At 43.3% G+C, this 15,713-nt stretch overlaps 1 protein-coding gene across 1 annotated transcript in view; it reads left to right on the forward strand.

Annotated features, from left to right (window-relative positions):
• The window catches only part of ERI3 (ERI1 exoribonuclease family member 3), a 265,545-nt gene that overhangs the window by 160,283 nt on the left and 89,549 nt on the right, over nt 1-15,713 (forward strand). The window contains exon 8 of the mRNA XM_056844793.1: nt 13,803-13,902. Coding sequence (XP_056700771.1) covers nt 13,803-13,902 — 100 coding nt within the window. The remainder of the gene's footprint in view (nt 1-13,802; nt 13,903-15,713) is intronic.

Raw genomic sequence — 15,713 nt, forward strand, 5'->3', positions numbered from 1 at the left:
CCTTGTGTGTGTTAATGGTGTGTGTGTGGGGGTTTCAAATAGACACTTTCAGTTAAGTGATAATTCAGGGGATTCTTATGATTTTATCCTAAAGAATATTTTGGTTTAAAATTTTATATTAGAAGATTATGTGAGATGCTCAGGTTTTTTTTCCTGAGTGGGAGATGTGTATGATGACAGAAAGTTTGAAAACATGCCGTAATTGTGTGGCATGAGAACTGAGAACTCAGGAGAGCACATTAATATGTTAAAATCCTAATTAGTCAGTTATCATCTTTATGTGTGGAAGCAGTTGAGGGAATGAATCATAATTTGTCAGGGCTTAATACTAGCAATGTTATCAAGGGTATTGACCAGGTCAATATGCTATGAGCTGTTATCCTTCCTCCATATGGGACATTTTCTCTGTCTTCACGGTAAAGTACATTTGAGGAATTCCTTTCTGTGTGAGATACTAGTGTTCTATTGGGCTGTGATAAGAAGGGGGGAAATGTCGCTTTTGTCCTTATTTTCTAGTCCTGCTGTAGTCCATACTATGCTCTTAAACCTGAGGACATAAACCTATCCAGGAAACAATGATCTCTGGACTGAGTGTCTAAAATACAGTACAAACATGGACAGGGGTGAGATTTTGTAATATTTATACTTTGTATAGTGTCCAGATCACACGAAGTGATGGTATCACTTTACTCTGCTCTGGCTAGATCTCATTTGGAGTATTATGTTCAGTTTTGGGCATCACAGTTTAAGAAGGATGTTGATAAGCTGGATCATGTCCAGAGGGGGGGCGGCAAAGATGATGAGGGGTCTGGAAACCCTATGAGGAAGGTTGAAATATGTTTAGCCTGAAGAGGAGACGACTGAGAGGTGATATGATAGCTGTCTTCAAGTATTTCATGAGCTGAAATATGGAGGATGGAGTGGTTTTCTGTGCTCCAGAAGAATGTCCTGACAGTTAGAGCAGTTTCTCAGTGGAACAGTCTTCCTTGGGAGGTGGTGGGCTTTCCTTCTTTGGAGGTTTTAAGTAGAGGCGAGATGGCCATCTGACAACAATGCTGATTCTGTGAACTTGGACAGATCATGAGAGGGAGATTAGGCTTGGCTCTCGTGACCCTTTCTTACATGCTGATCACCACGTTAGGGTCAGGAAGGAATTTCCCTCCAGGCCAGATTCGCCAGGGATCCTGGAAGTTTTTTGCCTTTCTCTGGGCATAAAGCAGGGCTCATAGAGTTAGTGGGGAAGGTAGTTGTGAATTTCCTGCATTGTGCAAGGGGTTGGACTAGATAACTGTTGAGGTCCCTTCCACCTCCATGTTTCTTTGTTTCTGTGAAAGAGAAAGACATGGTACCACATGAAAATAGCACAGCCTTGTATTAAAGAGAGTTGTGCTATGGAAACTGTGCATGGAAGGTTCTTTGTCTCCCTTTTGACTTTTAAAAGACCGTAGCTCTTCAAGGCTAGAAGAAGAATGGGAGATCCATGAGTGTAATTGTCACAGTGCAGCCTAGGCTCTATAGAGGTTGCGTATGTGGCTCTATCAACACATCGGTGGGGATTCGTCAGGTCACATGGAGACATTTATTACTCACTGCAGGTGACCACGTGAGTGGTTAATTACAAGCCTTGGTGCAGGAGATCCAAGTAGTTGGTAGCATTTTTTCTCTGTTGGAAAAATGATGTTGTTGGTTTAAATACTAAAGAGAGAGGGTTTGATCCCACCTGCCTACTATTACCTGCACATTTGGGGAAGATCTAGCAACTGCTTTCAGCCTGTCACTCTCAGTCATTCTCACAGTCATTCTCACTCCCTGTCATTCTCACAGTAATATTGAAGTCAGTGAGCTTAGAACTCTGTTTAGGATTGCAGTGTTAGTCTCTCTGCCATAACTTCTTTTAGGCTTCCGGACAATATATTGTCTGGCCTTTGTCAGCTTCTTCCCTGCTTGGTCCCAAGATCTCAATTTTTGCCATTTCTAAACATTCCAGGACATACTCTGATATCCAGAAAGTCTAACTATGCTCCTTGAATTAGCATAGGTTTCTACCAGACTGCTTTGTGTTTGTTCCATGCTGTGGGAAAGATACCTGTAGTGCTTTGCATGCACAACATGTACCTGTTTAGCATTATATGTGCATACAAAGGCAAGTGATTAATCATTAGCTGTTTAATAAGGTTTTGCAGGAGGGTCGTGTGTGTGCTCACGGAGTTTCTGGGATGTTTACAGGTACCTCTGACCCATGTATTTTTGTAAGAATGTCGCGCCTCTTATTAGCAGCTGAGCAGAGGGATGTGGTGCAAACTCATGTGCTCAGGAAGGTAAGGGATGGATGGAGCTGGTGTCAGGGCAGCAATTGCTTATCATGCCTTATCTTGGAATATGAAACTGTATTGCATGACATCCAGAGGCAGGCTGAATAGATATGCCAATTCATCTCCAGCCTGGGCTTTGACAAGCTAGACTGCCCTTGTTGAAAGGCATCCGTCAAACGAGAGCTGCTGGCTGCTTTTTCCCTTTCTTAGACTTTCTCTCGCTCTCCTGCTCCAGCTCTCCTCCCCAACCCCCCCTTTCCCCTCCCTTTGCTGCTTCTTCTTAAGCTTTTTCCACACAAAATTGAAAAGCTTTTGGAAATCAGAATAATACAGCCCCCTGCAACTAATACCATTTTAAGTACCCCTCCCTCCCCCAAATAGAATTGATAAGGAGCCTAGTGTATAGAAGGCATGTTTAGATAACATTGAAAATATTATAGTGAGTGAAGGAAAGAAGGGTTCCCCCCTTTCCCTCCCCCTCCTACGCCATGTCTGTAAGCCGAAGAAGGCGACAGCACCCTGGCTAATACGAGTGTTTAATATTTGATGTGTTGGGATAAAGCAGGATCACCTTCGAATTGAATTGAGTGTCAGAATGAGAATCTATTACTGAAATTTTTGTGTGATTTGACAGCAAAGCAGACGATGTTATTCTTCACTAGTTACTGCAATCTTCTCCCCTACATCACTTAAATATTTTTTTCTTTGCTTGAGTAAACACACATTATCCCCCCTTTTTTATCCCTCTCTTCCTTTTTTCCCCCCCTCTTTGCTTTGAAAAAAAAATCAAACCTGCCTTCCAGGGTCTGATAGAGTATATTGTTATTTCTTTATTTGTCCTATTAAATGGGATTTCTGATAGTTTAATCCTTCTTTTGTAAGTGATTTTAAAATACTTGAAAAGCCACAAATATGGCAGCATATGTCCAAACTGCTTAAAAAAGAGGACATGCTGTGGCTAGGTGCATGTAGCACTGGGCACAGACAACCTTTGATAATGGTGGATTGTATTAGGAATTCTGTTTGGTACAAAGTTTGCTAACATCTCTGAGATTAGGGCTGTAGGGGGTGTCATAGAACTCTTTTTATATCATCACCACACTGGCTGCATTTGTTACTGAGCTAAAAACATAGTGATGGGAATATTTGTTATTGGAATTGTTACTTGCACATAGTCAGTGTCTCTTTAACTGCCTTGCTTAAGAAAAATTTGGAATGAAACCTGTAAGCCAGACCTCCAGGCTCCTGTACACTAATGGCCCCCTCTCGGTTTGGTACCAGGTTTTGAAATGTCAGTGGAGTAGGCAATGTTTTTTTACAGTTATTCTGGTTTTACAACAACAGAAGCAGTCCCGTGAATCTCAGCTTGGGGTCAGTCTCCTTTGTGAAAAAAAATCCAGGAAAAAATAACCAGCAGCCCTGTCCTCTAAAAAAGAAGCAGTTGAGTTTTATTTAAAATATTTACAAATATGTGCTGAAAACCCAATTTTGTTGCACTTCACCTGTTTGATTTCTTTATACACGTATAACAAATTGAAAACTGGCGTGATTGTACTAGTGACACTAACTGAACACAGCAGTTGTTGAAGTGGCAAGCCAAGATTGTGTATTTTAAGGAAACTCTGTGTACATTCCCACAATTTTCAAGGTAACTTCAGTAATCCTGAGGTTAGTAGCCATCAGGATGTCAATCACATTCTTCTAACTGCCCTTATAATGGAGATCCCATTCCACCAGTTCCATAGAGCTCTAGGGAGTGCACCTAAAGACCATCTAGTGCAAACTGTTGCACTGAAACATACCTGTAAATATTCAGGTTTGAGACCACAGCAGCTTTGAAAGTTTCAGTAATGTTCATTATGCTAGATTCAACTAATACTTTCTGAAGATTATATTTGTGTACAGTTTCCAGTTCAGATCTAAGTCTGTGATCAGTGTTCTAGATTCTTTACTTGTCTCAGCATTTTCGTAGTTATTTCCAAACCTTTTCCATCCTGGCACCAATTTGTTTCTCTTTGTGGGGTGTATAGTCTGGGTCTCTTCTCAAGTGGGAGTTCCAAGCTCCCTTGGGAAGAAGATTTTGTGGTTGTTTTTTTTTATTATTATTATTATTTTTTTACAATTAAGGTCTGATTTAGAGCTGGGAAGACTTGTTCTCACAAGTCACGTTTCTGGAGATTTGCCATTCCCTTACTCATTCAGAACTGTTTACTGTGAAGGCACTTTTCTGCATTGTATTGGTGCTGTATGTTTTGCTGTGTTCTGGATTGAATGGGTCGGTGAGAGACGTATGGTCCTGCCTTGGGTAGGGGTTGGACTATATGGCTTTGGGGGTACCTTTAGTGTACTGAGTGTTGAAATAAACTGAATAAAGCTCTGTGAATGTTGCATCCAGCTTACGAAGGTGAAGGTGAAGCTCAGGAGATGTGTTACCAGGATGCAGAAGAGTCAGAAGAGCCAGGCAAGCAGGCAGTGGATGTATAGTAGCCTGGGATTGTTTGTGTCTTGAGCTTTTTATTTTAAATGAATTGTCCAATTCCTGGATTTCTTCTTGCAGTCTCAGCATTAGATTAGAACTATCATGCTACTTCTTAAACCCTCTTTGGAAGAGTGTTTTAAAAGGCTGTTAGTTCTAGAAGTGTAATCTGACAGTCTCTCTCTCTCTCTCTCTCTCTCTCTCTCTCTCTCTCTCGCTCTCTCTCTCTCTCTCAGTGTTGCTATAGAAGGCAAGATCCACCCCACCCCCAAGAATGCAAATATTGCACACTCATAAATAACACTGCTGGATTGGGTCCAAGATGTTTTAAGCACTGTAGCCTAGCCAGATTAGCATACTGGAAATGTGCAAATAGCGTCATCACCGCAAAGGATGTTTGGGCACTGTAAATAGCAGGCACTCACTTTTGTCAGTGTGCTTGCAGCTTTTCTGTTGGTAAGTGAGAGACCTATTGCCTCTGCAAGTCAAAAGACTCATTTGACACAGGCTTCAGCTTGAAATGTCTTTGCAGCTGTGCTGTCTACGAAATGCTGAGGGCTAAACCCAGATGCTCATTTCCTAGAGTGCTGAATCCTTCCTAAGTGCCTGTCTGTTGCTCCCTGCTTGCCCTGTGTCTGGGCTTTCACTAATGGAAAGGATTGGTTTGCATTTGCTGCGGTTATGCTGCCTCCCAGAGCTGCTGAGTAAATATTGGGCAGTGCTTCAGCAGAGTGCATAGGAACGTTCCTGATGGGATGCTGTGCAGGATCCCTTTCGTCTGCTATTCCCATCTGTCTTCAGGGGCTTCAATCCCATTTTGAAAGAAGAATGTCAGTAGACAAAAATAAGGTGATATTCCCCAAGGAACACATTCCCAAATCTGGCAGTGCTATTTATTCAACTGTGTCCCTTGTGATCTATTGAAGTAGCAAGTGGTCTCTGGCGAGTATGTTCTTCCAGCAAAACATCCCCATAACTAACCTCTGAAGGCTCTATTGCATCCTCATGGAATTGCCTGATGGATACATGAGCTCATAAAATAAAAGAAACCTGCAAAAGAATTTACAATTCCAAATCTAATGCAATGGAAGTGTTTGCATGACAATAAAACTCGAATCAAGAGAGACCTGTGTTGTATTTGAACTGCGTGCACAGAAGAAGACAGACACTGCCCTGCTCCATTTTGCTGGTGGAGTTGGAATGGAAACCAGAGCAGTCTAATTTTTATTCCCTGACACCATCTCTCTAAAAGAAAATTTAGGTGTTTAAACGTCATGATGCTTAAATTAAATGTGGGTGTTTGACGGTACATTCCCTTTGTCTCCCTCCCCCCAAAAAGGTTAGTTTAGATGGAATAAGTTTAAATTTCTCACAGTCATGGAACTCCAGGAATGAGGGCATAAATGGATGCATCCAATATATTTTGAAATTTGCAGTGCATTTGTGAAATATGCTGTTGCTGTAGCTCTGAAATCCCTTTTCATATTAGTGGCCATAGGTGAAACTAAGTAAACCGAGGAGGTCTCTTTATTCATTTTTTCTAAACCAAACATGTGCCTTTCTAGAGCCTGAATCATAAACAGTTACATAGGTTATTTGACTATCCTTCTCTTCCACCCCTAGTGCTTGGGATTACCTGGCACGGAATGTGTACCTGGAGAGAGAGCATTTTCTTCTTTTTACATCTCCCCCTTTCATCTATCTTGCCCCTTACCCTGATGGTCTGGGAGGTCCCAATGGCAGCCGCCGTGAAGCCCTTTCCATCCTGCTTTAATAGAGGCTTTAACAGTCAGAAGAAGAACTTTCCTGTTTAAAGATTAAACGTTATGTTTAAATATTAAACAGCCTTGCTCCTGTCTCCTGATTGCTTGGCCGCTGCCAGCAGGCGGCTCAGAATTGCCCATTTTAATTAAAAACTTTATTTTCAAATACAATTCACTGGTCACACATCTCCGAGCGCAGCTCCTGGCCCCCCTCCCTGCTCTCTACTCTGCGCAGGCTGGGGCAGCTTCCCTTCTCGAGTGGCATGTTTTGCTTTCTGTCTCATCTTAGCTCCTTCGTTTCTGTCTGCCTGCACCAAAGTGACAGTCTGTGCGAGGTCCCGAGTGCGAGTGGCTTCGTCAAGGGCTGATCAATGCCCCTGGCACTTCCTTCCAAAACCCCAGGAAAAACAATTAAAACCCAATCGATCCTGCAGGCAGCTGTGAATATGCATAAGGGCACACTTGACCTTCAGTGCTCAGGCCACCTTCCATGCTGCCTCTTTAACAAGTTTGCTCAGGTACTCTCTGCTGTTCGCAACGACCTTGATGAGCAAAGCAGAATGTGATAAAAAAAAAAAACCTTCTGGTCCCAATCCTGATTTAGGGGCTCAGATTAATGCCTTGGAAGAAGATCCAAAAGCCTTTCCATATTTAAGAGACCATAAAGTGAGGATTTGTTGCTTTTTCTGTATTTATTGGAATGCCCTGGCTCAGTCTCCAGCGTCCAGTGGTGGGTGGGTGGGTACATTTTAACCAGAGGTTCCATTGAGCCTGTGCAAGCAAGGTTTGTGATACCTTCTGGTGTCTGGGTGAGACTAACTTAGATAACAATTTTTGTTTGTTAAGATTTCAGGGCCATGAATGGGCCTGTTTCTTGGGCTACAAAGGAGTCTTTGTGTGTCCATTTGCCTATATGTATGTAACCACTGATGGACACAGTTTTCAATGAGTCGTTTGTCACTTTGGTGGCACAAGAGAGCGGGATTTGAGGAAATTACACCCCTCATAGCATGACAGCCCAGCAAAGTCCATGTATATACCAAGCTACACATGAGTAAAAGCCACATGATATTTTTCTTACATGGATATCAGTTAAGGGTTGGAATAAGTATATGCAATACATGTACATGAGCAAGTGTGAAGAACCCATATGAAGAGTATATGCAGCAGGAAAAGAGGTATGTTCTTTTAGGCACTGTATCTTAGATATGTTGCCCATGCCTGTTTGTACACACAAGTTGTTTCCATAATAAAGAAACTGTGATGAGTCAAGACTTCAGATTATTTGTAACATCTGTACAGTCAGCAGCAAGTGGAGTTTTATACCTTTCCTATTTCCGGAATGAACCTGAACAGGTATTACGGTTTCATTTCCTAGGCATGCCATTCCGCCTCTTATGTAAATGAGATTGTCTGAATATCTCCTGGTAAATTGCTTGCATAGCCTGCTCTTTTTGGCATCTCCAAATGTAAGTACAAACCAGGAGGGGGCACCACTGTGCCTATTTCAGAAGAGCTCGGCTGCCTTTCGGTTATGGTAGGGTAGATCAGGCTTCCTTCATCCCACAAGACTTTTGCCTTGGGGGGAAGGGGGAGGGGGGGCTGAAGTATTCTTCACCACAAGAGGAAGAAATCCAGAAGTTCCGCCTCCCTTGTGGGCAATAGACCAGACCCCAGGCCACAGTGATTTGAATGAGTAATAAAGATATCAGTGTGTATTTGTCAAAGGCAAAGGAAACCTCTCCATTGTGTACACAGGGTTGTAATTTCAGTGAATTATGCATAGACTTAATTAGGAGTTTTAATTGCTAATCATCTCCCAATAGGATTAGCAGTGTTGTCTATTAATTACCTGCGGAGCCCCTGTGTTTTGCTAAGGCAGGAGTAACAAAGCAGCATAAATGGCTACATACGTTGGCAATAAATTAACTACCCAAAACCCCATGATGGAACTCCAGGGACATCTTGGCAGTGGCACTGATTGGTGGGGAGGGGCTTTTAAGGCACTGACTTTGAAAGAGGGAGAGTTTACGGCTTAGTAAGGGCTGCAGGTGCTATGCATTTGTGTGTCTCCCAGCAATATCATTATGTTGTACCTGGTGTTGTGCATTCTGTTTGGGGAGGGGTCCACCCCTTGCTGAGCTCATTTGGCCAGGCCTTTTTCAAATACGTTCTTGTGATATAACTCTTGGGAAGTTAAGTGTGTTGGCCTTGAAAAGATGCCCTGGACTTTGCAGCAGGAACATTGTTTTAAAAAAGAGAGTTCGCTCTCTGCATTCTTCATTGCCTGGGAGTTGTTAATCCTCAACTATAGGATACCCCAAGCTTCTCAGGGTTAGGACCAAGCCTAATTTTGGCATGAAGCTTCCGTTGTAAGAGTGGTTGGGAATCAAAGAAAAAACATCCTTAAATTTGAAATTATTATTTGTAACTCGCAGCACTTATCTCTGGAAAAGCCAGTGAGATAGTAACAAGTAAGTATGCAGGGTCCTATGAGATAAGACAGAGAATTCATCTGATTTCACATCCTGTTTTCAGCAGTGGCAAGCTGAGGGCATGAAGGCAACATCCTTCCCCTAATATATGTCAGCATCTGGAATTCTGAGATACTGCCTCTGAATGTGGAGGTTCTTGTTGCTATTGTGGCCAGTAAGTGCTAATTTCTCCTCCTTGAGTCTAGCGCTCTCCTCATGATCCCTCCATGCATTGACCGAGCACAAGCTCTGTGCTCCCACCCGCCTCTGCACAATTGCCAGCTCATAAGCATGGCACCTATGCATGGATGAAGTGTCCATGCTTATGCTTCTTTCCTTTTATCAGGAGAATTTGGAAAACAGCATTCCTAGTTATGGAGAGGAACCATTCATGTAAGTGCCATGGTAACAAGCTGACAATCCCATGGATGGAGGGCAGGGCCTGTGCTAGCATGCTTGTTCCTGCTCTCCACGTATTCAGCCAACTCGCAGAGGGGTCATGTTTAGAGACCTAGTATCTAACAGTTTAGAAACCAGTCTAAGCTCATGGAAATGTTTTTTTTTTGCCTGTCCTCCATATGCTGCTGATCCGTTTCATTGGGTAATCTCAAATTGTAACGTGTGGTGGAGCAAAATCTATCCACTCATATTTTTGTATATTGCTATTATGTTTTATTCCTTAGTTGCCCCTTTTTTTTTCTCCGAAGAAGCCCCAAAAGCTTTGGTCTTTCCTCACAGGGTGGTACACCAAGCCCTTGAACATTTTAGTTGCTCTTTCCAGCAGCTTTTCCAGATCTACAAAATCCTTTAGAGATTGAACAACCAGAACTGTTTACAGTATTCCAAATTTAGCTGCTCCATAGGTCTATATGAAGGCATTATGATATTGACTTTTTTTTTAGTTTCAGTCCCTTTCCTAATAACACCTAACTTGAGCTTATTCTTTTCACTGCCACGGCACACCAAGTTGACTTATTTGGTGAGTGTGCAATATGATTCCAAGATTCTTTCCAGTTAATATCCCATCAATGTATATGTAACATTAAGATTTTTTTAATCTCAACATGTATCACTTGGCAATTCTTACATAGCATCTCATTTGCCATTTTATTGTACATTTGCCCAGAGCTCCTTTGGAATTCATGTCTGCTTTGGCTTTGAACCTCCTGAACACTTCACTGTTATCTCCAAACTTGGCTACCTCACTGTTAGCCGGTGGCTCCACTTAATCTATGAATAGCCTGGTCCCAATAGATATCCTCCGGAGGTCACAGTACTTATTCCCTTCTAGTATGAAAATGCCCCATTTGTAGTTAAGAGCATTTATAAGACAACTTTTCTTCCAAGTAACTATTTTGTATTCTTCACCGGTTAGTGACAATAAGAGGATCAGTCATTTTATCTTGTTGCTGCGGTGTTTCTTCAAAACATTTTAGTGGTAGACTTTGTCAAAAAGATTTTGGAAGTCCTGATCACCCTGTCTACACTTTTGTTGGCATCCTCAAAGGGTTGGTTGGAAGAGGAGAAGCTTCCAAAACCCATGCAGAGAACCTCTCAGCAAAGGTTATTCTTCCAAATGGGTGGCAATTCTAGCTTTGATAAAGCTTTCCATTAAGTTCCTTTGGACAGAAGACAGGTGGACGGGTCAGTAATTTTCTGGTCCCCCCCCCCCAGCTCTTTTTAAAAATTGGTGATCCACTGGATATTCTCCAATTCCTCTGGTAAGGAATTTGATTTTAATGGCATGTTGCATATTTTTGCTTTGATGAAAAGCTTCTCTGAAAGATTTACAGTAGAAGAAAATTCATGCTGAAGAAAATTTGTAAGTAAACAGTTAGGAAAATGTGGTCCCCAGTTCTGTATATTACAGGAAAATGTGGAACTTAAATAGCAAAGGTTGGGATGCTGTGGGTATTTTTGCACTAACAATGAAAGCAGGAGCATTTTAACTCAGTGTGGGAACTTTCTAAAGTGGTTTATAATAACCCGGTGAGTAATTTACATGTAGTAACAGAACCAAAGCTGGGACAGGTCTTCCAGTAAATATCACTGTGATTTTTGAAGTAATTTGCTCAACATCCTAAGAACAGTTTTCTGGGTGTAAGCCCCATTGAATAAAATGGAACTTGTGAATAGACCTGAGTAAGATTGCTTTCATATTGTCCTAAGAACATGGGCACAGAACCCACTAATATTTTCTGAAGGATATTGGGAATTGTGGAAGTGTCGTACATCACATTTATGGTCCTTAAAATGTTCTATGGTTTCTGGTTCTTACTGGCTAGGGCTTCAGAAGAAAAGGGGTCTTGTGGATGTGAGAACTTTTAGCCCAACCTGACACTGTTGGGGAATGGTGTTAATAACCTGGAGTAGGGTTCTCTCCTCTTTGAAAGCATGACTGCAGTGTGCTCACAGACCCACTAGACCTGATACAAGCAGCTCAGGCTTAGCCTGATATCCCCTTCCAATGTCAGAAGCAGCTCCCCCAATATTAAACCTTCTCGACTATTATCTTCCCTAAATTGAGATTAGGCGAGTAGGGAAAGGGATAGTTTCAATTCCACTGAGATCCCCATTGTGCCTCTTTCTGGGGTGAGTGACAGCCATGATCTCTGACATGAAGGGCACCTGGTGCTGATATATTTTCCTCTGGATTGACATGATCTCATCGGGGAACAATGGCTTGCATGGCAGCCTGGCTCTAAGTATTGCTAAGCCTTGCACCATTAATGTCACACAATGGCATAGCTGCTGTTATGTCACACAATGACATAGCTTTTGTAATACCTTGTGATGGAGAAGATATGCTGCTGTCAGATCATAATTATTGCAGTGTTTTGTGGCCCTGAAGATCTGTGCCGCTATTTAGTTCTTCCCTATGTTGCACACTAAATCTACTTGTTTCTCCACCATCTTTTCCTGTAAGAACAAGTCCAGGTTCCTTTTTCATTCCCAGTAGCAGGGAATGCCTTCCAGGGAAGTACTCTCCTTACTCTTAAAAACAGGCTGGGTGCTTGTAAACAAGGTGCCACCTGTTCTTCTGTAGTAGGTAAAGATAAAGGTCCCCTGTGCAAGCACCAGGTCATTCCTGACCCATGGGGTGACATCACATCCCAACATTTCCAAGGCAGACTTTGTGTACGGGGTGGTTTGCCAGTGCCTTCCCCAGTCATCTTCCCTTTACCCCCAGCAAGCTGGGTACTCATTGCACCGACCTCGGAAGGATGGAAAGCTGAGTCAACCTTGAGCCGGCTACCTGAAACCCACTTCCGTCGGGATCGAACTCAGGTCGTGAGCAGAGCTTTTGACTGCAGTACTGCAGCTTAACACTCTGCGCCATGGGGCTCCTTCTTCTGTAGTACAGGTAGCCAAACTATGACCTCTCAAGCCATTCAACTGCTGCTCCTGGGCAGTTCAAGAAAATGAATGGAAGGTAACGGGGAAACCTGTGGCTACGGGTGCAAGTCTTTTCTTTGTCTGTCTCTGCCGCATAAAGGGACGGAGATACTTGAAAGGAGAGGGAGGCGAGCTGTGTCATCTACTGGGCCTCAGAGAAGGGACTCTGTGGCTGTAGAGATGGAAGGAACAGTGCCTGTCACAGAACAAGACTAGGATTCTGAGTGCCTGGCTGACTTGTTAGTGGGAATATTCAACTAAAACCTGCGTAGCACACTTTTCATTATTTTGTTTGCACTAAATGTGGAGAATTTGGCATTCTCAGTTGTGCAACTTGGAATAACAGAGATCTCTGCCTACCCCCAAATCAACAACTTTTTCAACAAGCCATATTAAGGTCCAATTGAAACACAGTGCTAATGGGCACTTGTGCTATTCTGCACATGCCCACTGTCTCAGCTGGGCCTTCAGCTGCTGTGCATGCAGAGCCAATGCTGTATGGTGCTAATCATAAGAAACCAGTGCGACGTAGTGATTAGAATGCTGGACTTGGATCTGAGATCCAGGCTCGAATCCCCACACTGCCATGAAGCTTGGGTTATTTTGTGGTAGTCACTGTCACTCAGTCTTGCGTACCTCAGACAAAGGGTGCTTTGACCCTTAGAAGCTCATCCCCTGAAAATCCTGTTGGTTGCCATTAAAAAAAAAAATCCTGTTGGTCTTAAAGATGCTACTGGACTTGAATCTAACTGTTCTACTGCAGACCAACATGGCTACCCTCTGAAACTTCACCACAGAGTTTGTGAGGATGAAATAGGAAGAGGAGGAAACCATATGTGCTGCCCTGAAATCCTCGGAGGAAGGGAGAAACATCTTCTAGATAGATGGATGTGACATCACAGTTCCGTAGCCTGGACGGATGGTCAGCATTGCATACATAGTAGCCCAATTTAAACAAGACACTAGTTCTTTTTTGCTCCCCAGTATCATTAATCAGGCCTAAGTTGCTGTGGAAAGGGAAAGAGCTTGGAACATCTAATTTGTGTTTGCAGAATGGCATGGAGCTGGATGGGAAGCTTCTACTAAAGGACTTTTAGAAGTTTTCATAATGTTTTTTTTTTGGGGGGGAGCAGTCCAGTGGCACATTAAAGACTAATAATGTTTATTCCAGTGTGAGCTTTTATGAGATAGAGCTCACTTCTTCAGATACAATAAGAGAAAGAAATCCATTCATTTCAGTTTTATAGACAACTACAGAAAGGGAGGGGTAAAGAGAGAGGAGTTGAGCAGAGATGGGTCCAATATAAATTCGGGTGAGATTTGTGTTTTCTTGCGGCGCAGTTATCTAACGTATTTCTTTCCCTTTGTCTTTCTTTCCCAGGCATACAGCTTTGCAATGGGGAGCTGGCCAAAGAACGGACTCTTAGACATGAACAAAGGCCTGAACCTACAGCACATAGGAAGGCCTCACAGTGGGATAGGTCAGTAATATGTCTCTCTCCTAATTCATACCTGCCATTTCGGTTTTCCTCCTGTGTTCCTGTGGGAAGCTGCTCTGTCCTTGCTCAGCAGTGGTTCCCCGGACTGCATGGCTCTCTCTCAGGGGGAGCCAGTCAGTGACTGTCTTTGGGGTAGGTATTGAACCAAGAGTCAAGAGGTCAAGCATATGAGTAGGGATTCCTGCTGCCTCTTGAATGCAGAAGGTATAGCAGTCTCAAGCATCATTGGGGTGTAGAGGCTGGCTCAAGGTGGGACTGGTAGGGAGTAGGGTACATGTTGCTTGTTGGTACTCCTCATTGTTTTGCTTCAGTTGGTCATCTGGATCCATCACTTCTTCATAAGTCTCCGAGATGTTTAACTCCTTTTGGCTGCTTTTAAGATAGTGGTAGTGAGGGTGATGTCTCCAAAAAGCAGTGCCTTTCTCTTCCTAACCCCCAGGGTACTTGCATACCTTAGACCAGGGGTGTCAAACTCCATTGTTACAAGGGCCGGATATGACATAAATGTCACTTGGTCAGTCCAGGCCATGTCTCGCCAGCCCAGATCAGGAAGGGAGGGTTGCCTCGGCTGGCGAGACCGCAACAGACTCGCCAGCCCAGATAGAGTGTGTGTGTGTGTGTGGGAGGTGGCTGCCATGGTTGGCTCGCGGGCCAGTTAAGTGCTCTCAAGGGGCCAGATCTGGCCCTGGGGCCTTATGTTTGACATCCCTGCCTTAGACATTGTTAGAGAACCATGTCAGAGTCCTCCCTGATGTCATGCCTGAGCACCTCCCTCTCGGCACCTGATATTCTAATTGTGTTTCTTCTCAGGTGTATGGTTTTGACCATGCCATTTTGCGTATCCGGCTGTTTCAGGGATCTGGCTTTTTACTGATCCTGGTGCCTGCAGCTGCTGGAGGAAATAATCCTCCACTGTTTTGTGCCCATGTGTGTTAAAATCTGTAGCAGGTGTGGGTCATTATATGTCTGCCTGCCTGCTCACTCTGTGTACCATGGCTGTGTGCTATGGGGAATGGTGTACAATGCCAGTCCTGGGAGAATGCAGTTGAGGGGTGCTGATGGACACTGTTCATTGTCTTATCTTTACGCACACCCTTCAAGTGCTTGCCTGTGGCCCCCGCTGTCTGTGCATCTCCTTTTGTCTGCCACAGCAAAAATAACACCTTTTTTTTGCCTCTTGATCCTCAGTCTGCCTCTTTCTTCTGGGTGATTAAACGTTTGCTAGGGCATGAGACTAACCTGAGAAAGTCACCCGACACCTGAGCCTGAAGGAAGCAGTTTAATATTGTTTCAAGATCCTAACCACTAAACTACCAAATCAATATGAGTTAAGGAGATGAATTATTTAAAGCTCACCAGCTTTTAATTAGCAAGCTCCTTTTGAAGTATGGATCTGGTTGCATCACTGATGGGATGAAGCACTGAAATGTTGCTGATTTGCCTCGGTATAAGTATATTTAAGTGGCGTATGTACAGTGGGGGGAAAGTCCAGATGTTCTGGGGAGTGGGTGAATGAGAAGCCAGGGTCCCCTTCCAATCATCCATCTCCTCCCTTTGTTGCCAGGGTCCCTTTCCAATCGTCCATCTCCTCTGTGCTTTATAGGAGTGTTTACCACACTAAAGCAACAAACATCTCTAAAATATTGTCTGTCACTGCCTTTAATTTGTACCTTTATTGTGCTGTCATTAGCAGGCTTTAGGTTTTGCTTGCCCTGCTAGGTAGTTGTACATGATGGTGGTTTATTTTCTCCAGCCGTCTCAGCTTACTTTTCTTTCCAGGAGCTTTTACTCCT

This window comes from Euleptes europaea, chromosome 2 (assembly GCF_029931775.1).
Source record: "Euleptes europaea isolate rEulEur1 chromosome 2, rEulEur1.hap1, whole genome shotgun sequence".
Lineage (NCBI taxonomy): Eukaryota > Metazoa > Chordata > Lepidosauria > Squamata > Sphaerodactylidae > Euleptes > Euleptes europaea.